At 34.8% G+C, this 27,603-nt stretch overlaps 3 protein-coding genes across 4 annotated transcripts in view; all 3 read left to right on the plus strand.

Moving 5' to 3' along the window:
* Window positions 1–27,603, plus strand: part of LOC129790048 (solute carrier family 35 member B1 homolog) — a 766,332-nt gene that overhangs the window by 463,252 nt on the left and 275,477 nt on the right. The window lies entirely within an intron of this gene.
* The window catches only part of LOC129790119 (T-cell leukemia homeobox protein 3), a 442,143-nt gene that overhangs the window by 139,063 nt on the left and 275,477 nt on the right, over window positions 1–27,603 (plus strand). The window lies entirely within an intron of this gene.
* LOC129790579 (uncharacterized) overlaps window positions 1–27,603 on the plus strand; it is a 102,453-nt gene that overhangs the window by 59,887 nt on the left and 14,963 nt on the right. Inside the window, exons 9-14 of the mRNA XM_055828146.1 lie at window positions 16,252–16,418; window positions 18,484–18,610; window positions 19,403–19,526; window positions 19,742–19,923; window positions 22,706–22,893; window positions 23,050–23,164. Of these exons, the coding sequence (XP_055684121.1) occupies window positions 16,252–16,418; window positions 18,484–18,610; window positions 19,403–19,526; window positions 19,742–19,923; window positions 22,706–22,893; window positions 23,050–23,164 (903 nt within the window). The remainder of the gene's footprint in view (window positions 1–16,251; window positions 16,419–18,483; window positions 18,611–19,402; window positions 19,527–19,741; window positions 19,924–22,705; window positions 22,894–23,049; window positions 23,165–27,603) is intronic.

Genomic DNA, 27,603 nt, shown 5'->3' on the forward strand with positions numbered 1-27,603 from the left:
TTTCAGACACAGCTTTTGTGTACCGAGCAAAATCGAAAGTCGTCAGATCGGGCTCAAACTTGGGATGAGCACGAATTAGGGTCCCCACATTCCAAAAAACGTATGCGCCAAAAAAATTTTTTTCCGGCCGGCCGTCCGTCCGTCCGGCCGTCCGTCCGTCCGGCCGTCCGTCCGTCCGGCCGTCCGGCCGGATCATAAACTTAAATTGCAAGAGAACGGTGATAGATAGAGACTTGCGGTAAACGGCAAAGTTTAAATATCGACCTGAAGAAATCCGATTATGATGTCAAATCCACCCCCCCACCCCTCCGTCCGCCATTTTGAATAACCTCAAAATTTTGTTTTCACTATATCTCAGCCGCTATTATAGCTAGAGGGCTGAAATTTTGATATGTTGTAGGGGCCATCAAGAGCTTTCCAACGATACCTCATTTTCGAAAATCGGTCAAGCCGTTTAGTCAATATGGCCGCCACAATTTTTCATCGAAAATCGACCATAACTCGAAAACGGCTTGACCGATTTTGATCAACTCGAGGTCAAATGAAAGATCTCAACAAACCCTACAACTCTCTAGAACATCAGAAGTTTCAAAAGTGACCGCTAGGGGGCCAAAAATCGAAAACAAAATTTTCGATTAGTTTTCGATGAATATCTCGAAAACGGCGACATAAATTTTTTTCATTTTTTGATATGTTGTAGCTGACCATATTATCTAGCTTCATGCCGAAAATGAAGAAAATCTATGGATCCGTTCTCGAGATATAGCCTTCCAAAGTTGGCATGTCATATTTCGGGTTCTACAAGTCCGATCTTGATCAACTCAAGCGCAAATGAGAGGTTTCGTGAAACCCTACAAATGTCTAGAACATTGCAACTTCGAGAAATCACCGCAAGAGGCGCTAAAATCGAAAACAAAGTTTTCGAAAATTTCGAACTCGAATTTTTCGAAAATGGCGACATAAATTTTTTTCATTTTTCGATATGTTATAGCTGACTTCAAGACCTTTCAAACAAAAAAAAAATTATGAAAATCTATGGATCCGTTCTCGAGATATGGCTTTCCAAACATTTCTTAGAGTATGACTTTTCAACTTTTCCCGACTTTGCGCGTATTTAAATTAATTCGCGTTTAGGTTTGCTCTCACAAAATTGGTACACTGAAAGAAACACAGCTCCCGTAAGCTTGGTCAGCTTACCAGTACATTTAATATTGAATATCATGGAGCTTCTCACTTTCTTTTCCCCCTTCTTCCTCCATTCATAGAGATTTCTATATTTCCTAGATAAAAATACATTTCCTCAACATAATTTAAACTATTTAAGGAGATAGTGTGTTTCGATGTACTGCCAGATTTGATGATGATATATTTCATTCATTCCCAAGTTATATTCTCCATAACAAATCCTGATGCTCCTCCTGACTTATATCTGATTGATACGATTACATTCAATTTTTTGGGGATTTGTTGATTTATTTGATTGAAATCTTAAATTTAATAACCAGACTGAAAGTTTTCCCCGTCACATGTTCTAAATAAAATAGTTACAGCTGGTTATGAAAATAGCTCACATAGCTCGCGGGGGTTTGGATAAACCATTATGTAGGTATTATCTTTTAATTCAATAATGCTTTAATTTTTGATAAAAACACGTCTGTGTACCACATTAGGTATTTTGTATATTTTATGAAAATCATAAAGTTATTTGTTAATTATCTCACCTAATTAGGGTATAATTAGAATTCCAATATGTGTTGTAACCACATAAGCACAACCATATCGCAATGACACCTCCGTGATTTATGGATATAAATTTCCCGAGAGGTGCACAACGCTTTCTAGAAATGGTACGTAGCAATTCATATTGCTGATTTATAGACTAAAATCCTTTTTTTCCTCAGAATCTTCACAAATAATATTTTCATAGCATTTTTACGTAGAATATATAGTTAAATGTCTACCTAAAATTCTAACATATGAAATGTAAGAAAAACCTATTAGTGCTCTTCAAAAGTTTCTTCCTTACACAGCAGTTTAGGGGGGGGGGGGGGGGGGGACATGGAGGACATTGCAGGGCGGAGATACATGTTCTCTCCAAAGGATGAGAAGTTGTGGAAATGCTGGGTGAAAATGCTGCGGGTATATTCCCAGTAGTATATAGTGGCAAAAAAAGTGCACTAAATTATGGCGACTTAGGAGTTTTCCGAGGGAAAACACTTTCGACAGGGCATACCTTATACATTTTTTCGCTTTGGCCTTATCCCAAGACGAAAGGCTAGGCACTCAAAGTTTTCTCTCCGATCAAACACAAAACTTCCAATCGAACTGTTGCCGCGAATCGCTGATATAGACAAAAGTTCCCCTATATATAGCATTATACCCAAGTTCCATCGCATAAAGAACCAAACTTACGCTATCTATGTTATATAAAAGATACGTAACGTTCACTTTGAATTTTTCTCTCGACACGCGATATGCAATTTCATCTCCTGAGCCCCTTCATGTCTACCACAATTGTACAGGCAAAGGACTAGAGTTAGTGTAATTTTAAGTGACATCTCATATTACATCACGGCATCACAACCATCTTGTCAAGATAATGGTATTACTTCCGGTAGAATTGGAATCAAACGAATCAAACTACAAATTCCCGTTTCGCATACATAAATATTTTCTATTAAAATTTATTTACATAAAAAAATGAATTGCTCCTGATAAAAGCAAGCGCATTAATTAAAACACTAAATACACGTAACAGCATTCTGAATTATTTTTATTAATACAATTTCGTAAAATGTCCTTTTATATGAAATATAATTATCATAATTTTATTTTGCGAAATAAAATGTGTTTCGGCTCTCAAAAAAAAAGTTAAGTAATTAAATTTTTAATTAAAAATTTTAAAACATCATCAATTTAAGATGAATTAGAATTAAAATTACGGATGAAGTTATCAAGACTTTATTCCAAATGAACTCAATTAGTTATTTTATAAAAAAATAAATAAACTTTCTATTTAAAATTAATAATTTGACTTTATGTATATGGGAGTTATTAATATTTTTTCTTTTAAATAACAGCTTTAAAAGCTTTCAGGGAAACTCACGACTTTTTATTCTATACTGCATTATGGACATTCTTAGAATATTCAACTTATAGTTCCGCCAGTGGCTACAATATTTGAATTTTAATTTTCTCATTCAATGTTGAGTTTTTTTGATACATTTGCTAATTGTTTTTCGTGCACAAACTTTTGCTTCATGTCAAGTATGGATTATGCAATTATCGCACAATTTAGTTTAGCGCGCTTTAAAAACTCAATTAGTAGCCTTAAGCCAATCAGAGTGAATTAGGTTGAAAAATATAGAATGTGGAAAAAAGCTTAACCGGATAGGAAAAAAAAGTATGCTATACCAAAGGTATGGGGAGTAAGGGTAATGTAAAAGCTTATACATGGGGGGAGAGAGTGTTAAAATTTCAGTAAATGATTAGTGTGGGGAAGTATATAAGTAAATTATTGTGAAACATCACCGTTGAAAGCTTTCAGGAACATTCATAGTGTGGAGACAGAAGAAAATGTAAAGTGAAATATCCATGGTGTTGAATGGAAGAAGAAATGCAAAAGGAGTTGGGGTGGTAGCACGCGAATAAATCCCTGGAATTCCACTCCCATCTCACTAAAATGCTTACCCCACTTTCGATTTGTTTTGTTCGCCAAATTAAATTATATTTCTCTGTGAGTCTTGAGCTCCACGGCAAGAGAGAGGAGAGATATATATCAAGTTTTTGTTGATTCCATTTACATTATCATACATGAAATTCATGTGGCTTTGTTTATGGTTAAAATAATCTGAGAGCGGCAGTTGTGCTGAAGAATGGGTAAAATGGCGCAAAGGGTGGGCATCATGATGCTCCCCAGTATCCTTCCCCAAACAATAGAATCGCTGTTGCTCTTCGGTGCTCTCTCTCCCTCTTCCTATGTACACTTCGGCCCTTATGCAACATGACGACTTACAAACAAGCTCTTGTGAAGAATCCTCGAGATGTACCGCATTTATTTCATTTTCCATACAGAATGGGCTATACATCTCACAACAGTGTCATGCCAAAAAGTACCCGCTCTTAATTTTTGTGAGTAATTAGAAGTTTACTTTAAAGACCAAATTGTAAAGAGGAGGATTTGTCCAAATACAAAGAAGAACGTAGAATAAATTCAACTGACTCTTTTGATCTTTTTTTGTCCAATTTTCGAAGACAACAGAAACGTCGGTTATTTTCTAAAAATAAAAGGATAAAAACCTACAATGAAGCCTAGGACGATGGAGAGTAAATGAAAAAGCTTTGTCGCTGGTAAACGATTCTTGCACAGTCATTCAACATTTTGGAGACAATTATTCTCAAGTTTATGAATTGTAATATCGCTTAAGTTAATGCACAAGTGCTACCCAAGAGATGAATATTAGTGAATGTATATTGCATAACTCTTCTCTCTAAAACTCAACCCTCATCTCTTTACATGAAACATCCAACAGAGAAACTGAATATGCGAGAGAGGAGTTTGATTAAAATAATTGCAATAAAGTTACCGAAGAGACACTCATCGTTGGAGTATGTATGTAGCTAATTAATTAGAAAATGTCAAGAGAGATAAAACAAAATAAAAAGAAGTTTAAAAAATAATGATTAATAATAATAATATGTGGAGGTCGCAGTGGGTGTATTATAATTTATACAGCGACGATAATATTAATGAGGAAATCAAATCTCCATTCACCATCTAATGTGCCAGGTAATATGTCTCGTGTGCGTATGCATCGCCATTATTCTTAATAACATAATTGTATAACTATAGATTAGGATCAGTTATGGGCGTTCTCAGAACATTGTTACCCTAAATAGCACTCGGAGCAAGGCTTCATGTTTAGAATAATGTTTCGCAATTAACAGTAATGATTGTAGTACAACTCTGAATGCCCTATATGTAGTGCACTTGAATGACTCCCCTTTTTCGTATTGTTGCTCCTGACCACCCCCAACCATCCCACACCCTGGATCGGTGTATATGTAACGTGATGAAGAGTGAGAATCAACAGTCTAGGCAACGAACGATTTTATACACGTACATTGTACACATATATACACAACATAGAGTACATCCTGGAATTGGTCTTAATACCTAAGCACCCTAACATAAACACTAAATGTGTGGGAATATATGTATGTATATAAAAAAAGAGTATACTCGTGGTTAATCTTTAATCTCTCTGCAACGCCCATTTTCGATTAGCTCGGAAAAAAATCCATTTCCCTTGATAGCGCTGGCAGGACAATGGAACAATTACTTGATATAAAATGGTTGAGTTCATGTTGGTAGCACAAGTTCTAGTATAAGTGGGTACTGCTTGCACATTATAAGAGGAAAATTCAGTATACCTATGGTACACAGAGTATCATGTTAAGTATATGAAGGGATATAGATGGATGTACTCACACGTGCTGGAGTATCATCATTATACGCTATAATGTTAGGAGAAATTGATTAATATCCCCCATTCTTGGTTATAAGTGGAAGATATGTCAAAGCTTTATAAACACAGTATCACAGTGTTAAGTTTAATGCACATTCTTGAATTAAAGTCATATCCTTTGCGCCTTTGTCCTATACCCCATTCTCCACTTCAAGGAACTTCAGAGGGTCTGTCATCATACAGCTCATTCAGTTTCTCAAAGGGTTTTACTGCTTATATTAATTATATAATTTAATTTAAATTCCAAACTATTAGCAGCCCGGTTATTATTGTGAAGATCTTTTTAAATTTTAGAGCATAATTTCATGTCAAAGCTTTAGAACTTAATTGTAAAGTTTTCTCCCCTAGCCTAATTTATGCAATAATCTACAAAAAATACTATAGAATACCTTCATTTGAAGTAAAATTAAAGAAAAATTTTTAAGTGAATTTTCCGAATTTTCTCATATATAGCAACACTTTAAGATGAACGATATTTAATTTACTTCTTGGAGCTTTTAATCCCCTGTGCTAAGTTATGTAAATATTTCTCAGACACCTTCGAACAATAAGGGACTTGGAAAATGTACATCTCAATAAAATTCCAAGATAATTTGCCGAGTGACAGTGGTTTCAATAAATGAAATAAGGAGTTGGGCGAGCTATAAAGGGAATTTTGGGGTAAATGACATAGCCCCTTGGTATTTCCATTGACGCCCAAAGACAAGAAGGGTTGAAATTTAATGTCAGCGGTAACAACATATGCGAAATATCTACAAAGTGAAGAAAATGCTGCTCAACTTTCACGAAGGTGGTGTGCTGCTTATATATCACTACATATATTTACGTACATATGTACGCAAATGGTGTCTTGTGAAATTCCCTAAATGAGATATAATAATTTATTGTTTATTACCATCCTAAGACAAAGACCGATGACACCTACCATAAATCATGTAATTGAATGATCTCTGCATCGTGAGCATATCAACTATTTCCTGGGTGTACAGCTCCATCTATTCATCGTAGGGTGATGGGGTCCCGAAAGAGGAAACATACCAGAAGATGCTTCCACCAAATGGAATTTCCATATTGTCTTATGTATGTAGTAGGTACATAATATTTATGGTATGGTGCTAGTATTCAGCATGGTGTGACGTGATTGGGAAGATATGGAAATTTTGTGAGCGCATCCCTAACGCGTGATGACCCTGAAAATTTAGCTTTAGCTACGAAACGACTCCAAATTCCCTTTCATCCTCCGTGTAGAAACCCTCAAGGCGGTGGAAGACTTATTGCGAGAAAGGCGAGAAACTAGGAAAAAGGAAAACGCCCGGATGGTGACAAAGTTCTATATAATAAACTACATTGAATGGTGGCGATGGCGTGTAAAAAAGCGTGACCGATTTAATTAAATTCTTCCCATTTTGAGACGTCGTCCGCTCATAATATCCTTCCTTTCTACTGTTGAGCCATTTCGTATTCAAGGCGCACATACACATAAACCCCCTTTGACTTCTGATATCCCTCGACATTGCCTCTACACCCCGCATATTATATTCCATTGATTATTCAAGTCATAACGCGAACACTAATTAAGATGCCTATCAATCTAATTATCAGTTTTTTTTTCTGTCATCTATCTCATAAGATTAAACACTGACTTGAGACTTTCTTCAAAGTCGTCCCTTCTTACTATCTTGGCTCATGTTTTTATGAGATTAATAATATTTGATAAATTGTATGTAACGAGGGAAATAGATTGCAAAAAAAGAACGTTGGGAAGAGTAAAGTTGCATAAATGTGATGTAATTTATGTTTTGAACTCTCAATATAATATTTAAAGTGGCCTGAAATGCCATTTTATTGCGCACTCACAATCATTTTCAGCCCACGAGCATCCATATAAAAGAGCGAGGAAAATTGTGCCGAAAGTAAAACAAAATCTCAATGCAAGAAGCTTCCATGTGGAGCGTATGTGGTGGTATGGAAGTAAAGGGAAATTATAAATGTTTATACTTGAAAATGGGAACGACACCAGCTGTCTGGAATAAACCCATGGAAAAGGATAATAGCAGCACATCGCAAATCTTGTTAATAGTTTGGCGCGTTCCGCACTGTTTTTCTCTTTTAACCCACACCAATCATATACATATATTCCTATACGAGGTAAATTGTCGCTTCGCTCCAATTTACCTCGCCCCGCTTCGCGGGGATTTGTTGCGCTTCGCGCAAATTTTAGATGGAGAAAATAATTGAGATGAAAAAGGTCCAATAGAAAAATTATTCGTTGGTAAAAATCGCCTGGTATTAGTAGTCTCTGTACCAAATTTCATCACGATCGGACCAACGGTGTAGAAATGCATAGCTGTACAGACACGAAATCCTTTCTTTATTATATAGAAGATGGGCCATGCAAAACCTCCAACAGATATTGCAAAGGGAAAAAGTGAATTTCACACAACATTTATGGCGCCAAATTCAAAAAGTAGTCAAAAAAGCATGAATTTTATATGAGGGCTATATGAAGGGGGGCTCTGGGGGGAAAATGAATGTCGTTGGTAAAAACCGCCTGGTATCAGTAGTCTCTGTACCAAATTTCATCGCGATCGGACCAACGGTGTAGAAATGCATAGCTGTACAGGAACGAAATCCTTTCTTTATTATATAGAAGATGGGCCATGCAAAACCTCCAACAGATATTGCAAAGGGAAAAAGTGAATTTCACACAACATTTATGGCGCCAAATTCAAAAAGTAGTCAAAAAAGCATGAATTTTATATGAGGGCTATATGAAGGGGGGCTCTGGGGGGAAAATGAATGTCGTTGGTAAAAACCGCCTGGTATCAGTAGTCTCTGTACCAAATTTCATCGCGATCGGACCAACGGTGTAGAAATGCATAGCTGTACAGGAACGAAATCCTTTCTTTATTATATAGATATTTCCTCGACATTTTATGTATATACATACCTACATAATATAGCATATTGTGTACGTATACATCCAAAATAAGCAACACTAAATAATTTCCATCTATTTGATATAATGTTCAGCAGAAGGGAATGCCCTAACCACCACACATACACCCCACTTGCTAGAACATCCTCCTGCGGATCCTGGGATCAAGCAATTTCACGTGATTGATCATCTCAACTTCCTTGTGCACTTCATCCACTCAACGCATATTACACACCAAACCCCCCTTTTGGGAAAGTTGAAAGCTCCAATGTTGGAAGACAAGTTGAAGGCTTTTCTCTAACGTCTCTAATGTTGGAAAATTTCAGCCTCTCAGCGCTTTATGACGTCGTGATGATAAGTATCAGAAATGGAAACACAAATGATTTTATTAGTCTCTGTCAACCATTTAAATAGTCCCCTATGGCTTGTAAATTTTCATCCGCACCCTACACTGCCATCTTCCGTTCCTCCACCACACGTACTCTATCTTTCTGAATTAATTGTGTAGCACCGTGCTGATGTACGGTGAAATTTTCCGACATTACGTTTCCGGCATCAATACGAAAAATGATTTCCGTGCAGGCAAATCTAAATTCCGTGTTTCCCCACTCACCCCAATTCACTCTGGACTATTACTTTTTTTTTTCTTCAACCACCCCTAGGGTGATTTAGCTAAGGCAATGTCAGGACATGCGAGTGGGAAATATTGTAGAAAAAGGATATATCCATATGGGTGCTATGTAAGCAGCAGGCTCAGCAAGACTTCTCCGCTGCCACAGTCGATAAATTACGATTTCGCGTAAACGGACCCATTGCGCTATATCCATACTATTATGGGGGGGGGGGTACATCAAAGAGCGGCAAATGTGGGGGTGTTTTCAGAAATGCTTTACCAATGCAAGTTGGTTAAATACGTTTAATTTATTACCTTTGACTTCCGTTACCACTCATACCACTAAAAGAATCCCCTATATCCATTTAAAAGGACCATACCAATAAATATGGGAACATTATTCATTTATATGCAATTCAGGCAAATATATAATATTGTATCTCTACATAATACATATACCTATTATTATAATGAAAATCATTGGAGCTATTTGAAAAAAATGTTGAATTCGAAAAATTAATAAATATAATTGTTTATTATTATAAAGACATAAACAATATATAGTTTTCTAGTTTTTTATCGTTCTGATATTCAGCGCTATAAAATCCTATTCAGAAAAATCATTAAACATACTATAAAATCCCTATATAATTGAATGATTGTTAAAATTGAAATAGTCCATTTACAGTTTATAACATTTTAATATGTGCCGCAATATGTTAGAGCTTTTAAAGCTTTTGGGAAATATTGTTTAAATTGAATTTATCTCTCTTTAAATAATTCAAAGAACGAAATATTTGGTGAATTGCATAATTTCTTAAAGATATTTCCGTTTGCATATTCCCCAACGTGGTCTCAACTCCTTTCTGCAAAGCTTTCGAGAAACACCCACTCCGTTTTAGCGCAATATTCCATCCGTTGGCGTCGTCGTCGCGTGGAACCGGGTCAGTTTGTCTTTTATCATGCTTTATAGTAAAAAATATATACATAGCTATGGCATTTTGCTGTGGTGAGGTAGCCAAAAGAGAAATCTGGACGATCGCGGGATATCACAGCAGTGTGGTGGGTGGAATATCCGCCAAGGATTGAGTGAAGGGGAAAAAAGAACGAGGAACTATTCTTTGTGTTTTGTATCACGTTACAGTATTGTGACGAATAGATAGTGGGGTGAGTTGGGGAAGACACACGGAAAACAAAGAAGAGGAGCTCTTGGAAAATCTGAGCAAATCGAAACAGACGCACACATAAGCACGAACATAGAGAAAATTCCACCACGTTCCCTCCGCAACGACTACAGGGGGTGGTTATGCCGTAACAGAAAGGTGCACACATATTTACAGATTGGGGCTAACACTGGCGGTTGGGGTGGTTGAAACAGGACAGTTGGGTGCCAAAGTGGGTATAAAGCTATACGGGTGTGGGAGAGGCCGGGTGCTTTTTCTCCATTCTGTGGGGGTGGGTGGTATATGGTGTGTGGCTGGTGAGCTTTTTTGAACATTATTTATTTTGTTTTCCATCCCAGACACTATACAGCGACATATATTTTTGTACAAAAGGGAAAAATGCAATGTAAGGGTACGAAAGAATGAAATGGAAAAATTTCACAGGACTTATGTAAATGAAATATGCGCTCAAAAGCTCACTCTGCATATCACTATGAATGTGATGAACATCGCCAGCCCTACAAGGCATGTCAGCGTTAAAAAAAAAGCATATCAGAGAAATAAAAATGAAATTAATTTTTTCTGATTTATTGCTGTCGGCTATTTCTTTTCACCTCTACAACCCCGCAACAAATAAACTAAATCCTATTTTGTTGGAAAATTATCATCGCTAGCTGAAGTAGATGTATGTTCGTTCCGTACGATAAGAGGAGTACTATTCAAAAGCTTAAAATGCAGTTTGTTAGTTGTGTACTGTATATATGTATGTATGTATGTATCCAAGTATTCAATTTACTCTGATCGGTATGTAACTCTCAAACAACGATGCAAAGTAAAATGAATGGGGTGAATGAGAGAAATGTTAGTGAAGTACTAAAGGGAAAAATAGGCTCAGGAGAGCTTGTTGAAACTTACCAAGTGATTACGTCACTAAATACATTCAATCAGTTTATTGGGAGGATTTTCCAGAAGCGATTAAAACTCTTGAGTGAGCCCAAAATGTACCCCTAAATCTTCATTGCACTCCATGGTATGTTTGTATTGTGTTGATTTTAACCCCAAGCTCTCTCTCTTTACACGCTCTCTATGGACCATGCGCAACCATCCCTTATATAGGGGTGGAAATTCGTTGAGTTTTCCCTACTTCAGCTACAACACAGTGCAATGTGTGCGCTGAGACTGGATTGTGGAACTCGTAGATTTGGGACGGAAAATTGATGTTTCAGTTCCGTGTTATCATTAAAGGCGAACGCCAACTTTGCGTTAGTCTCTCCGCGAATAGGAACATATCACCCTTCTCACTGGCAGTTGAGAGTTTTCCTTGTAGCACCATCCTGACGTAGGTCGTGTTTGCTATCAGTCTCATGTGCAGTGCAATTACCCCCATATACTCATCCCTTCAGGATATATTGGCAAGCACAAACTTTTTCCGGGGCATCTGGTGCAAATCCAAAGTGTGGGGTATGCCTTAAAGTTTTCCCCAAAAAAGTACTTTTTCGTTTCGGCTTGCACGAGCATTACAAACGAAGTGTTTGAGTTGAAAATGGATTAATGTTGATCGGATTTCTATATAACTACGCTGAAAATATTTTGCTGACGAAAGGTGATTTCCAATGACAGTAACCTCACGCCAACTCCTCAAATAAAGTTCCCACACCCCCATACCATCCTAAAAGCGATTTTAGGTGCTTTTGTGCAAAAAGACACACACATACGGTCTTCTTGTAAACTCCCTTTGATATGGTGAATTTTATATACTACATAATATTACACAAATGACGGATTTACTTTGTATGATGACGACGCACACAAGCGATTGCCAGAGAAGGATTGAAAAACCCTTGGCAGAAGCAGCTGAACCATCGGCAATGGATAAGACCACTTGAGTTCTTGTTGGATATGTGCTCTCCAGGATATATATATTGCTTACAGAAAATTTATTGCGATGTTACCAAATCGGATTACGGTCACTGTGCTGAGTGTTTATTCAATAGTTATTCTCCACGATCTTTCAATGAATTTCGTGGTGGTGTAGAAGAGAGAATTGAAAGTTGAAAAGCGAATCTTTTGTGGAAAACGCTTTATGTGAGAAAATAAACAACACCAGCAGTGTGGGATGCTCTAAAAGAGAAAAATAGGCACCCGCAAGGAGGGTGCAATAATGTGTGGATAGGGTGCACAGATCAATGGATGTAGATCAGGATTTCAGTGTGGAGGGGTTTGGAAAGAAAGGGGCAGAAAATGTAAAGTGAATTGTGAAGTGAATTGCTTCTTATTTTAAACAATGTGCTATTTGTTTGCGCCACACACCCTGGGAATTATTATTGTCTATGGATTACTCTTCATCACATCACTTTGCAAGGCCGGAAGAATTTTTGGTGAGTTTCATTTGTATTCTATTATATTTTCCACCATATATGCTATATTATTTTTCTTCTCCTCTTTTTTTTTGTTGCCCCTCTATGCCCATAATACTTATACGATGTGTACCCAAAAACTCGGTATAGAGAGATAGCATTTTCTTTCGATGCCTCTCTCTGCCTCGGCTGATGCTATATGTATTATAAATAGAGTATAGAAAAGAAGAGGAAAAAAATGGTAAGCCCCTCTTTAACTTTTCTTTCCTTGTGCCATGACTTTATGCCATCTCCACTGAATTGCTCAGACTTCCTCCCCCGTACATCTCAAGCAGTGGCTCTGTAGGGGTTTCAAAAGTGCCACTTCCAAAGGGCGGGGATGGGATAGCTTCCATTGTATGTACATTAGTCCTCAAACTATACATATCTCTACGTATATGTATAGAAAATTACAGTTATACAAGTAATATGTTTTAAGCATCTCTGATTCTCCTCCAATAGAATAGTGCTCAAATGGTGAAATAGTAAATAACAAATATGAGGCAGAATAAGTTCTCACATAAGTAGGACATCTACTGCATAATGTACGTTGGGGTATTGTATTTTGTGTATACATTACACATGGGGCAAATATGTACACACATATATTGTATATGAACAATTACATAATAATAGTATAATATAATATTCCCCAGAGTATACAACCGTTTAGCCTGCCATTAACAATTAAAACTTGAATCCGGAACCCCATCATAAATTCATAATTGATGACGGGTAAGAGGGAGCTTTTACAAAAGAATATAATCCTGGGAAAATCGGGAAAAGTCAAGAGACCAACAGTTGGATGGTGGTTTTGGTGTGTGGCTAAATGCCAAACAATAGCAAAGCCGCTCCTCGTTTCATGTGGATTAAAAAAAAAGAATTTCCCAAACTTTCCCTTCAATATACTTTGAGCACTCACTTTTGGGAAACCACCGAAAATTTCATAGCAGCAAGCTTTCCTTTTCTTATTACATGAGAAATGGCGCACATTTTATCGTATATACAGCATAAATTTGCAAAATTCAATAAATTCATTGTTTAACCGAGAAAAAAATGCAAATACATCATTCACTTTGTTCAAATTGAATAAGACAAATGAAGTGAATATTGGGCATTAAAAACCATATTATTCTGTTGCCTTTTCCCATTTTATACTTTTTTTTTACGATTAACTACAATGCTCTCGAATACCAAATAAATACAAGAAAGGATGGATAATTGAACTGACAGCGTAAAGTGAAAGTGATATGTTTGTTATGTTTGGTAAACTATGTTATGTACAGCCAAAAGACTTGGCTTCCAGAGTCTTCTTGTAAGGGTATATGAAGCACTTTAAATATTCAAATCTATATAATATAGTGTTCAGTAGAGCGTGTTATGAAAATTCTTTGAATCAAATTAAAATTTTAATGAGAATCTTAGTATTATGCGGCCATTAGCTATGAAATATTGACAAATGGAAAATTTGCGGATAATAAAAACCCTTTCTGTTAAGATTTTCGAAGCTTTAAACATTTGATTTAATTTATTTTAAATTTTCTTTAAATAAAAGATTAAAAAAACTGAATTAGAAAAAAAGTTGATGGTTGTAGAAAGCTATTGCTATCTTTACCCTAGTTTTCCCTAAGATCAAATACATCTTTTACAATATGTGGAGCACAAGTTCCTTGCAGGACAATAAGGAAGAAGTGCAAGCCATTTTTCTTAGCACGATGAAATATAGCCTACGAGTACCTACTTCTTTTCATATGGCGATTTATAAAAGAAGAAGTTCAGTTTGGATGGCGATCACGAGGCGATGTGATGGTGCATCGTTATCCCTTACAGACGAGTCATCTCATTGTTAATTGGGAATTGAATTGATTGAAAATTCAATTCAATGAAATATGAGAAATAAGCTATACTTTAAGGTACACATATACTTCATGAAATTTTAATAGTACAGATTCAGACAGAGTGTTCTTGTGCAAATGAAAATCCAAGTTAATTAGAAATTGTTTTGAATGGAATATTGTCCAAATGAAATAATTAAAGTTTATGCCCAGATGAGAGATATCATAACTTTTCCGTTTATGCTTTTAGATGAGAACTGGCGTGAACAGTTTATGTCAATGCTCTTATCTAATGAACACGAGAAGATTTGGTCATGCTAGAGTGACTAAATCTTCATTATTTATTACAAACTATTATATGTTATGTATGTAGCATTTGTAAATTACTTGTAGGAAATTGAGAATTTAGTAGTATCTGTACATTTGTTAACAAATAATAAATGAGACTTATGTTCGCCATGAGAATAGCTTTAATATCAATCTAATAAATATCACAAAATCGATTTTATTTTTCAAAACCTTTAATAAAACTTTACATCGTCGTATTCCGAATATTTTCATTTACTTGCATCAAATACAGAAATTGAAATTTTGCGCTTCAGCTTTTGACACTTTCAAACTAAACTTTTATCCTAAAGCTATTTTTAAAAAAGTTAAGAAATTAAATTAAAAGCTTTCCATGTAATATGATCCCTTTATTTCCCAACTTGCAATGCTTATAAGTTTTTATTTTTTTACACTTGTCAAGAAAAAAAATGTAAAACTTGAAACTAACTCAAAAGTATTTAATTTTTGCAGAAAAACTTTATTCCAAAAAAAGTCTAAATACTGTACTCTGTCAGTTCAATAACCATTCATCATCAAATAGAATATAATATAGATGGAAAAGGTAGAAATGTAAGAAGTAAATTAGTGGGTAATTGGACGGCGAAAAAGATGGGGGAGATCCACCAAATATTTCTTCAAAGTTATCATGGTAACAGGTGCCCTGTTGAACAAAGTAAAATGTTTCCGTTAAGCTCCGTACAACTTTGAAACTTAAACAAAACTTTTAATTTCTCGCTTACGACTATCCGAATGTGTGAAGCTGTACAGACATTCTCTTTGGCTGCTTTCCTTTTTATTCTTTACACCCTCGACTTTTCTTCGTATTCTTCACAAAACAAAGCAATTAAAGATTTTTTTTGTATAATTTTCAATGAATACAAAAAAAACATAAAGATCCATAATTACTTTGGTCATATACAATGTAGGTAAATATGTATTAAGGGTTGTAAAACAAAGCTGGGGTTGTTCTGTTTTAAATTAAAAGTGATACAGCAATGAATGCATCAGTGAATTTTTCATGCTTCCACATGAAATTTAAGGTTGAATTATGGTTTGAATATCCGTGTAACAGAACATGCAGAATAGATAGATATGGTTGGTGGTTTGGAGTTAGAACATTGCAGCGTTTGCAACATTTTTATGCAATTGTAACAAACACACGCGCGAAATATAGCAAAAGACTGAGAGTGGAGGAACAGTGGTGATTCATTGGAATTTCGTATAGCGGAAATCGTACAACAGAGCAGGATGTCACACTATGATATTTATATTTTCAGCATCTCCTTCTGTGTGCCCTTTACTGTTTCCTCCCCCATGTCCAATATATGCTATGTTCAAAGTGTTCACGAACGTTCAATTTTATGTAACTATTCATGAATTGATTTTTCTTTCTCCTCCTTTCACATACACATTTTCTTTTTTTTTTCTCTTTTACTTTAAACCACCAATAGACGTTGAAAACATCCCCGTGCAGAAATATATTGTCCAAGCTGGAAAAAGCCTTACTGTTCCTTGTCCAGGAGTAAATGAACTCTCACTCGTCGACACCCTCACGTGGAAAACAAGTAAAATTATCGCACAGTATGCAAATGGAATTCCCTTAGTGCACGACCAACGGGTAAGTGTTAAAAAATTCTCATCACTAACTCTCAAAATCCAGGGGCCACTACTAGAGTAATTACACGTAAAATTAAGTTCCATTGAATTGCATTTTATATAACTCTCAGTCAGTTGCAGAACTCACAGAGAACTTTCCATTAGTCTCGGGATACCAAGTAAAATCCACTTGACCTCCCACGATATCAAAAATCTCTACGTTACGCTATTCTGAAGGGTTTTTTTTTCTACGTAGCTAAAGTGAAGAATTTTATTTGTTCCTTTGCACTACTTATATAGTCTAAAATTCAAAGGATAAGAGATAGCCTCAAGGATAGCCTCTTGAAAGTATGTACAGTCTACTAATTACTGAATATGAAGTACAAGTTAGGATGTTTGTTTTTTTTTCGAATTTTATTCAAAAGAAAAATCCTTAGACTCTCATAAATGAAAGATTTGAAATTCTAATGATTTTGAGAGGATTTTTGAGGGAAGGATTTCTCAAAATCAAAGAATATTCTGTCCACAAATATGTAAATTACAATGTATGTAACATTTGTACATTATGTAAGTCATTACACATCGATATTGCATAAAGACTGATACTGACACAAAATTATTTTATAATGGAAATGCTCAAACGAATATTTCAAATAGCAAAATTTATGATAAATTTGCCATCTATGTCAATTGCACAATTTTGTAACATACGGCTAAATCTAACAGCAGCCTATTTGCATTAACTTTGTCCAGGATTTCAAAACCATTCTCATTTTAACTCAAAACTTAGTTTATATAGTCATAGTGTATCGTTTGAAAAGTTACAACTAAAATTTACAATTGCATTAGAAACTTTTAAATAAAATTCACTAAGCCTGAGATTGGGGGTTGTGAAAGTTTAAATTTTCCAACAAAAATCTAAATCTAACATTACCTACAATGTGTAGGTGTGACTCAGACTATGCCTACAAAAAAAAGACGAAAATCGAATATATAAATAAAATGGAAGTGCTTTCGATGAATTTAAAGAGAATCGTTTGACTTTCAAACTCTTATATGAATTATATATAAATTTCTTTTGATGAAAAGAGCGACAATTTTCAAGCTGAAACATAAATACATAAAATAAACTTTCTGTAGGCAGTAGAATGTGCAATCATTCTCACTCTTTAAATTTCCGACGATCTCAAACTTCCCACATACATGTACATAGGTAACATATGTTATGTAGGTATGTGAATTGAATGTAACCGGAAAAGAACATTTGATGTGAGAAACAGCAACAACACCAAAAATGAAACCAATTTACGTCAATTTACCATTCATTCTGCAGGTGTTCTGATAACATATTTGATTAAATTCATTTTCTTTTTCAAATAAAAAGGAAATCCTATTAAAATATATATTTTTTATGTTTGAAAAGGACATTTTCTACGTAAAATATGTTTTTAATGCAAATAGGGTCTGCTGTTTGAAATTTTAATATATTGCTAAATATTTGATAACCCGTAGAAAGGAAGATAATACTTGAAATTTTATATTACCAGAGTGGCTCCTGCTGAATATAATCCTTTGTTACTGACCCCTGGCAAGGTGGAAAGTGTCGAAAGTTGTATTGAACTTACATAACACTCTACATGTGTGACACAATTAAATGGACGCTCAATTGAACCACAATGTGAGGAGCATAGAATGGGCGTGGAGCTTTGACAAAATTGAGTGGCAATGCATGCAAAAATGGGGTTTGTGGAGGAAATCTGTAATTCAAATAACTTAACCACATTACTTTGTGTGATTAATTAAAACTTCTGGGACATTGTGCAAGCTGATATAACCCATAATGTATGTATATATGTACATATATACAGCATCATCACAGTTGAATTCGATTGCGATCTCTAGATATGTATGGTATGTATACATTTTTTCTTCCTTATTCGTTTCCATTCCGGGTCACGCTGTAAGAGTGTCTGTCGCCAACTATCCACCATGCCCAATGTAGGAGTATTCCCATCAGGGATTGTGCATTATATAATTGTTGTTTGCATATAATATCCTTATCCTCATCTCTGTGCATATAAACGCAGATATCTCTGTTGCCTGGGAACTTCAGTTTGCATTTCCACCCGTCCGTTGCAGCTGACACAGCCGAATACACTTGCCTCGTCAACGAAAGACATACCCCAGAATCCATAGTCGATTTAGTAGTTCAGGGTAAGTTTTGAATTAAGTTATTTCATTTCAAATTAATTCTTCTCCCATATTATCATATTAGTTTCAAACCAGAAGCACTCACTGCAGCTGGCGTATTTAATTGAATTTCAATATCTACAAACTAACATTCTCCAATCATGATAACACGAATTCGCGTCCATATGTCGCAGGAGAGTGTCTTTAATTGGAACCTCATATTTATTCAATCATAATATACGAAAACTTTTTCACAAGAATCTAATTCAATTTTGTGGATTTATCAGACTTCTATTAATTCAGTATCCTCTCTCTCTCTCTCCCTCTGTAATGCTATGAATAGGTATATAAATGCGTGTAAAAATGGATGGAGGAAACTTTCGCCAGTGAAACTCCATCCTTATACCAAATATCTTGGGTATATCCATCCCACTTTCACACTCATCTTCTCACTCATGATGTTGGGTGAGCTAATTTTCCATCCACAATTCTTGATAACTTTCGGTCAGTAAACAAAGTTTTGCATATTTACAAAAGTACTTCCCTGAATCTCACATAAAAAATTAACAGAGCAATTTTCTGATAAGCCTCTATAATAAGCTCCTCGTTTCTTATACTTTCCATCTTCTCTCATCTCCACCCCTAATTTTCGGTCCATCTCCTCCGTAAGAGTCCACAGAGTTTTTCCAAGTGTATACCTTGTGTATATATGCCATGATATATATATGTATGTAGTATCATGTCTTATACATTTAATTTCTTGTGTGTTTTCCCTCCATTTATGCCACCTTTACCATCATTCACCCCGATATATAGATGTGCCAAAGAGACCAGGAAGGCCGTTAATAACGAGTTTTACGTCAAGAGCTGTAAATTTGTCCTGGCCTTACACCCAGGATCCCCGAAATGCTCCAGTATCGCACTTCATCATTGAAACAAGGTAACATTATAATCAAGTTCAATTGGAAAATATGTGTATTGGTTGAACGTGCCAATGAATAAAATGGGTGGTACATTTTGCTGAAAAATTCAATTGGCACGTTTATATATTCCATGGTTTTTTTATGCTTTCGTGACCATAAAATCGTATTATCACATCATTTTAGCCTATTTGACAATCAATATTCATTTCTATTTGTTGGAAAATCCACACAGATCCGGCGAGGATGGGCCGTGGGATCAAAATCCGCAGATTTATACACGCAACAATGCCACCACATATGAGGTGACAGGATTACTCCCCTTCACCGTCTATAGTTTCAGAACAATTGCCGTTAATCAGTTGGGCGAAAGCCCACCGTCCAAAGAGTCATATTACATCGTTACCCTTAGGGAAGGTAGGTCAATATATATATAGAGTTAATTAATTTTACAAGTATACATTGTATTATACGTATGTGCAGCACATTGTATGCAAAGGAGAACTTTATTATACACAAGAATTCAAATACACAACATTCCACTAGTAATATTTATAAACATGGCAGCTTATTATCGCTTCATGTTGCAACAGTTTTCGTTGCAAGGGTTATCGGGATAAGTAATGGTAGTAGAAGATGTGAAATACGAGACACTACACACGGGGAATAGTTTATTAAAGACCCTACTAAGGAGCTCAAAATACACAATAATCCATATGCAGAGAATATTTTCAACATTCTCTAAATACTTTAGTCAAAAGCATTGTAAACTTTTGCGAACGTCAGTTTAAAATATTCATTGAAAAGGTGAGTAGAATAGAAAATTAAATTATTGTAAAAAGAACCTAAAAAAAAACAGAAACATAGGTAGCTATAAAATATTGATTTTTATGTTGGCCAACAGAAAGTTTATGCAGGAGTTTGACCATAGAATGAAAGAGAGTAACATTCAGCGATTAATATAATCGTGGATTCAGACAATATAAATCATAAAATACCCCTGTATGAGAAATGAGGACATAAACAAATTTGTATCCTGAAAACTCGCCAAGAATCCGTCTAAAATCTGAATTTTAGATAAACACAATATAAATGGATGCAGATTTTACAGAATATTCTTTTTTTCTGATTTTGATTAAAAAAATTTGTTTCTTTCAGACAGAAAAGAATGCCTATCATACCCATATTTTTTGTTTTAGATACCACCTACATAATATTTGATAAAATCTTTATTGTAACGTAAATTAATACATACATTTATTATCCTCTGTAATAATTAGTTGAAAACAAGAACCATATAACGAAATGGTTAAACTAAATCACTAGCCTAAAGGATATTAAATCTCATTGGAAACTTGAGTTTCTAATCTCTCGATCCGTTATAGAACTGCATAATGTTTCATATGAATTCTGCCAAAAGGTATTACAGAGAGGGTGGTTGGGGGGATTGAGTGAAAGCCACTGTTCATTGACAACATTGTGTCATGATTTGCAAACATAATTCCAAAGTTCTACATGGTGTTACATTTCCGTTACCTATTTTAAATCCGCTTGTGAAATTTAAGATTCTTCCTATTCAGGAGTTTATATTAAATACAATTTGAAGAGTTATTTTAGATGACTTCCAAACAAATCTCTATTAGTTTCAAGAACTGCAGCATATCAATTAAATAATTCAATTTAAAATTCTTCAATTTTCCTGCCAACAAATCCTTAATAATTCCCCCCCCCCCCAAAAAACAATATTTATCTATTTGTTTTTCTTCGAAATGAATCTTTAATACCTACTTACATATAAATTTCTTTTTTTCCCCTGAAATCGAATAAAATGTATTTCCGTACAGTTTCACATTAGATCCCACTTAGAGGCAAAACTTGTATGTCCAATGGAGAAACGTATAAATGGATACTTTGGGACATGGCTACACTACATGAAAAAATGCTAAGCAAGATTTTGAGATAAACAACATACAACATTGGAGAAGAAAGTTTTATGCAATTTCGTATCGTGACACCCGTCGCCTACACACAAAACCCATTCAGAGACTAATCTTGATGTTACCTCCGGCCCTAACACTATATGGGACGATGTTGGCTCTCACCAAGGAGCCAGCTAAAAAAAAACTTACCCAACGTGTCCACCTTTCCCGCTGTGACTCTGATCCTGGGATCACTAGCAGTTGAATCCCTGTTTTTTCCACTTTTTTCCCCCTACCATATCAACCACCTCTTCTTCTCACACTTTTTCGCACCCTGTATCGTACAACAGCTTCAAATAACATATTACTTTGTGAGCAAACTTGGATTGCTCGAGTCACATAGAGAAATTCAAGGGAGAACGCAAGAGTATAGTGAGCATGAGAAGAGGACCCAAGTTTCAAGAACCATTTTCTAGATTGAATTTTCTTATAACATACCCGACTTTCTGCCACTTCACACCATAAGTTTCCGTTAGAGAATTTTTTTTAATCTAATTTCTCAAGAAAATATTCACTGCACCACAAAAGCACTACCTCAAGGCATGCATAAACATATATACTGAATTATGTACATATGTATAATGCTCAGCATACAAATGCTGCATCCATTGTGTTAAGTACTTATCCTCAACTTTTTTTCATGTCATGGAAATAATGCAATATACCTACATATAAATTCGAAAAGCTTTTGTATTTGGCAAAGTCAGTTTGATAATGGTTGACTCTATAATGAATCCTCAAACGAATTCCTTGTTTTATTTATTAGTCTACCGTAAATCCCATGAATTAGCTATATTATGCTGCTGCATATATGTAGTTTACTCCAAAGCAAAAACATATCGAACAAAAAGGAAACCACTACTAAAATTTACCAAATCATGGCGGGGGCGGGATGGGATTAACGTGCAAGAATGTTTCGTGTTGCAGTGGAATTGAGAACAATAAATTAACATAAATCACTGCCTGTGAGTGGTTTTTTGTTGTTGATACACCTTTTTTAATATATGTATATAGACAAATAAAAGCAGATAAAATACAAAAGCACGAGACAGTGATTTAGCACAAATTTCCCGTAATTTAAATGTGCTGCACACTAAAATTGAGAATAAATTTTTCCATGTTGCAAATAAAATTCACCACAATAGAAAACATTTTGCATCAAAGTTTTGAAAATTAAATGATAAATTCACTATTTATGCTAATTTTCTGCCATACACCAGTTCCGACGGGTAAACCTGTTGCAACAATAGCCCACAATACATCAGCCACCTCAATATACATTTCCTGGAAGCCTCCAGCGGCCGACACAATTTTGGGGGAATTTTTAGGATATAGAATTACATATCGCCCTCGCGATAAAAATACCGACGATATCAAGGAAATATACATCCGGGACAGCAGTGTAGAGGTATAAATCAATTTATTTATGCTATGTCATTACCCCACAAAAGTATGAAAAAGCTCCCTAAATCAAAATATAATGAAACCCTCAAAATGAGGTAATACCTCAGCATCTAATCTACTTTTTTTCATCTTTTTTTGTGCACATTTTTTCTTCATTCAGAGCCATGAAATTCATGATTTGGATACGTACACGCAATATCTAGTCTCCATACAAGTTTTCAACCCCGAAGGTCCCGGCCCTGCAACCACCGTCCTCGTCATGACGGACGAAGGAGGTGAGTACATATTCGTTTATTCTTTTAATCCATTCAACGTCATATTCTCTATTATCTCTCTTTTTACTTACACAAAACATTAAGAATATGGCAAATTGTAATTTTGCGCGAAAGCGCAAGAAAAGAGTTTCAAGTACATTTATGTTTATACAGTAAAGTGAAATTTCCTTACAAAAAAAAATACGCAACGTGCGGTAAACCACAAATCAATGTGAATTAATTTGAATGTTGTTCTATAAAATGAAATTTATCCAAAGCAATTAATTGGTATACTTTCTTTTCGATGGGTTTTAATTTAATTTGATTTCACAGTGTATAACATTTTAGAGATTACGTTCGTATTTGAGGTACTTACGTTATCTTTTCTTCTTCTAAAACCCCTTTAGCTTGTACATAAATAAATCTTTTCAATTAAATATACATATAGAGACGTGGAAACATTTTGTATATAGCGCTAAATGAGTTTCAGAATTGTACTCATTGTGCTTCCTTAATATCTATATGTATATAGGTATGTAGGTAGTACATCTGTATACGAGCTTAAATGCAAAATTTAAATATTGTGCAAGTGTTGAAGTGGTTGTTATAGCGAATGGAATTGAGAAATTGGGGATATTAAACTTAAACCTAACTACAAGTTTGTGGTTTCGAGCTTTAATAAATCGAAGCTTTATTAAAGCACTGACAAAAGCTCCACGGAATCCAAAGTAAAGTTGAAGCATTTATCACATAACTTTGCCACCTTTCAATTCCAATTTACCTCGAGAATCCCGCAGTAATTAGTAAATTGAAGAAATATTTATCTTAACACCAAAGTTCAACATACAGTTTGCAAACTAAGCCAACCATAACACAAGAATATAACCAACCCACCAAAAAGGAAACCATACGAATTAATACATATTCAACTTTGGAGAAAGTTTGAAATTTTTCACAACTTTCCATCATCAATAAACATATAATATTATGATAGCGCAAAAGTAAAATTCACAGAATATTCTACTCAGCTTAGGGGAGATTAGGAAAATTTTGTCTTTTGTGAATATCTTAAGAGAGTTTGAATATAAGAATTTTGAATTGCCTCTGCAAATATCCCAAATTCAGTAATTTTTACCAGGAATGTCTTTTCTAGGTAGAATTGTAGGCAGTTTTAGAGTTGTTGTGTTATAAATTTTAAGAGAATTCTCCTTCGTTGACATTATGAACTGATCTCTAGGATAAAATTGTGAAAGTTTTTTTTCTAGAAATGTCAGTCTTTGTTGCAAAATTCTGCAAAAAAAATTTTAAAATGCTTCTAGAGGCATAATATAATTTTCCTTTTACCCAATGAAGCCTCTTTTGCCCTAGTTTCCCTTATAATAAAATATTTCACGATTTACTTTTGAGGAAAATCAATGTTTAGACGCATATCATCCATTGAATTACATATTTCCATACATAATATGAAATTAATCAAGAATGTTTACACAAAACTTTCGGCTGTCTGTGTGGAAAATCATTTGCAATAATTAATTTAATTAATTTTCTTTATGTTGTAATTTCATTTTTGTATAAAAGTATTTTTTAAAAGATTTCTTTGGAAATCAAATAAACAAAAACTTTGGCGTGTTCAAGCAGTGAGAGATAAGCACCAAATAGGATATATTTCATACAGTTTTTAGTTCCCCAAGGTACTTTTTATTGGTGCTATATCATCAAGAGAAGTATTGGCATTCATTTTCTCCACTTTCAGAACTCTGCTCCATAAATAAAGTTTTCTTATAAATGGAATCTCACTTCATAAATGGCTAAATTACAGTAAATAAAGTGTTTAAGTGAGCTTCTCTTTGAAAGTTTGTAGGTATCTTAATATAATTAATATATAATTATATTAAAAGTTATTTATAAGAGTTATTTTAAGAAATTCAAAATATATATTTCACAAGAACTGAAACTTTTCCCACAACTTTCTATATATCTAAATCATCTAATTAAAATCTAGATTAAGATTTAAGTCTATCAAATCAACAAAAAATCAGTCAAATTTATCAATTAACATCATTCACTTCGCGTCTTTCATCTTAAAAATTGATATGGCGTCATATTTCAAATCCCGCGTCCTTTGCACCAACAAAACAAAGATGGCGGCTTTAAAAAGTAAAAATCTTTGTTTTCTTTCGTGTTTTAACAAGCGAAAACGTGTAATATGTATGGAAAAGATATAAAGTCCCTGCTCAAATAAATATGATTTAGTGAAGCATAGGTAGTAATATAACTACAATATATGTATATGATGGCACAACACAATTGGGCAGTTGAGAATTCAAATTCAAAAAAGCATAGAGTCTGAAGTGTACAGCTTACCGTGGTGAAAGTCGGTCGATATTACCACCCAAGCAAACCATCTTCATTGTGATAGTCAATAAATGGAGGAAAAATCCTTCTTTTCGCTGCCTTGTTTTGGGTGATTTTTAGTGATTCACGCAAGAAAAGTGCACCTTTGACGCGCGAATATGATACACATATAGCTTATAGGTGATTTTACTCACGCAAAGGACCCGATATTGCTCTGGTTTGCAGTGAAAATCTCAAGCATTTGCTGGGTGCGGATTTTTGCTTTGTGTTCCTATCGTATTGATTTCCCTTTTTTCGCGTTTTGATGATAATCAGCTGTGAATTATTGCTATGACCACCTCATGTGTGCACCTGTAGTGACCCAGAGATACCTTTTGTGGGGATTTTTTGCAAATATTAACATTTTTTGGGAGTGCTAATCCCGGAAAAGTGCCGATCTCTCCGCTTTTCTTCATGTCGCCATTGCGTTTGCGTTGTGACTCCTCTCTCATTCTCGCGCACTCCGGTGAGCCATCATGTTGCCATTTAGTATCTCAGTTTCCCTCGCACTCAGAGCTTATCCCATCTCGCCATTCCCCTTGCACGGTATCCAGTGTGTAACAATAACATCAAATTGGTAAATGGACGAATTACATACTGAACTAATTAGCAGACCCGCGCTCTGTGGACGCAGTTACGTCGATGTGTAATGCATTCACTGTAATCTCCATTGAACTCATCAGTTTGATTTTAAATTAAAAAAAAACATACATAATAATTATTTATCAGTCAAACGATTCTTTTTTTATCAAAGCAATTAAAATAAATTCGATTGACAATTTGAATTTTCTTGTGGTCCAATTTGGTGGATGGTGTGTGCCATTCATGCGGTCGGCGCAATGCGTGGATGCGAGAGAGATGGATGCTTTCCCATTAATTTGTGCGGTGCTGGGAGGAAAAAAAATTTATTGAAAAAACCCTCACGAATTGAAACAATCCGTTCATTTCGGGATGTATCCAATTATTCAGCAAGCACCCATTGAATTGAATGAAATGCAAGCAAAACGGAGAGATACATATATCTGGGGGATGAGCGGACAACATAGGCTTATTTGCAAATAAAATTGAATTATACAGAATAACATTGGAGATGTGGGGAATATACATAGTATGAGAAAATGCTCCCAAAAGCAAAATCAATAATGTTGCTCTGGCAAATTGCGGTTGGGTTAAATAAAAATTCCCATGAGTTTTATTAAAAAGTTTTGCGGATTTTTTTTTGGTGCGGAGTCAAAAGCATAGAAAGCTTCGGCAAGTTTTGGGGAAAGTATATAGAAAGGGGATCCTTTTCCTTTGAATTAGTAAAAGTTTCTTTGGGTCACACACACACTATTTCCACTATTCCGCATTCCATATTCTTGTATCAATAGCTAAAATGTAAAAATATTCAAAACTTTGCCTATACGGCCTATACCTTAAATCTGATTAGAAATTACAAACATGATTTGAAAAGCGAATGTAGGTATTACTGAATTTAAATAATTGAGAAAGGGTGACATGGGCAATTTACAGCATTTTGTTATAAATTAAAAATGAGCTTTCTTAGGACCACATGATGTAGTAGTTTGATTACATTTACCTTCATTCACACTGATGCGGTCAATTTTAATTAAAAAAAAAAACTTCGGTGAGACAAAAACATTTTTTTGGTTTCCAGAGAAATTAAGATTATTAATTAAGAATTTTCCATGAAAAGTTAGTTTTTAACAAAAAGTTTTGATTTTAAAATTTCACTAGGGAGCTTAAATTTTTTTTAGCTGAATCCATAAAATTTTTGTGAAAATAAAAGCCTTTAGTGTTATTTTTATATATTCAAAGTCAACAAGATAAAATTTTCGAGCATACTAATATTAGTACACTGAACATATTCAAGTTAAAAATGGTTTATTTATCTTGTAAAATTTTGAACTTTTATTTTCATTCTATCTTTTTTTTAAATTCCATAGAATTTCATAAAACAGACCACATGTTTGTCCTCAAATTAAATCTTTAAAACAAATTTTTACACCTAAAATTAGCATCAATTACCAATCAGCAGTGTGTCGAATGGAATATTCTCATTTTTC

Source organism: Lutzomyia longipalpis, chromosome 1 (genome assembly GCF_024334085.1).
Source record: "Lutzomyia longipalpis isolate SR_M1_2022 chromosome 1, ASM2433408v1".
Lineage (NCBI taxonomy): Eukaryota > Metazoa > Arthropoda > Insecta > Diptera > Psychodidae > Lutzomyia > Lutzomyia longipalpis.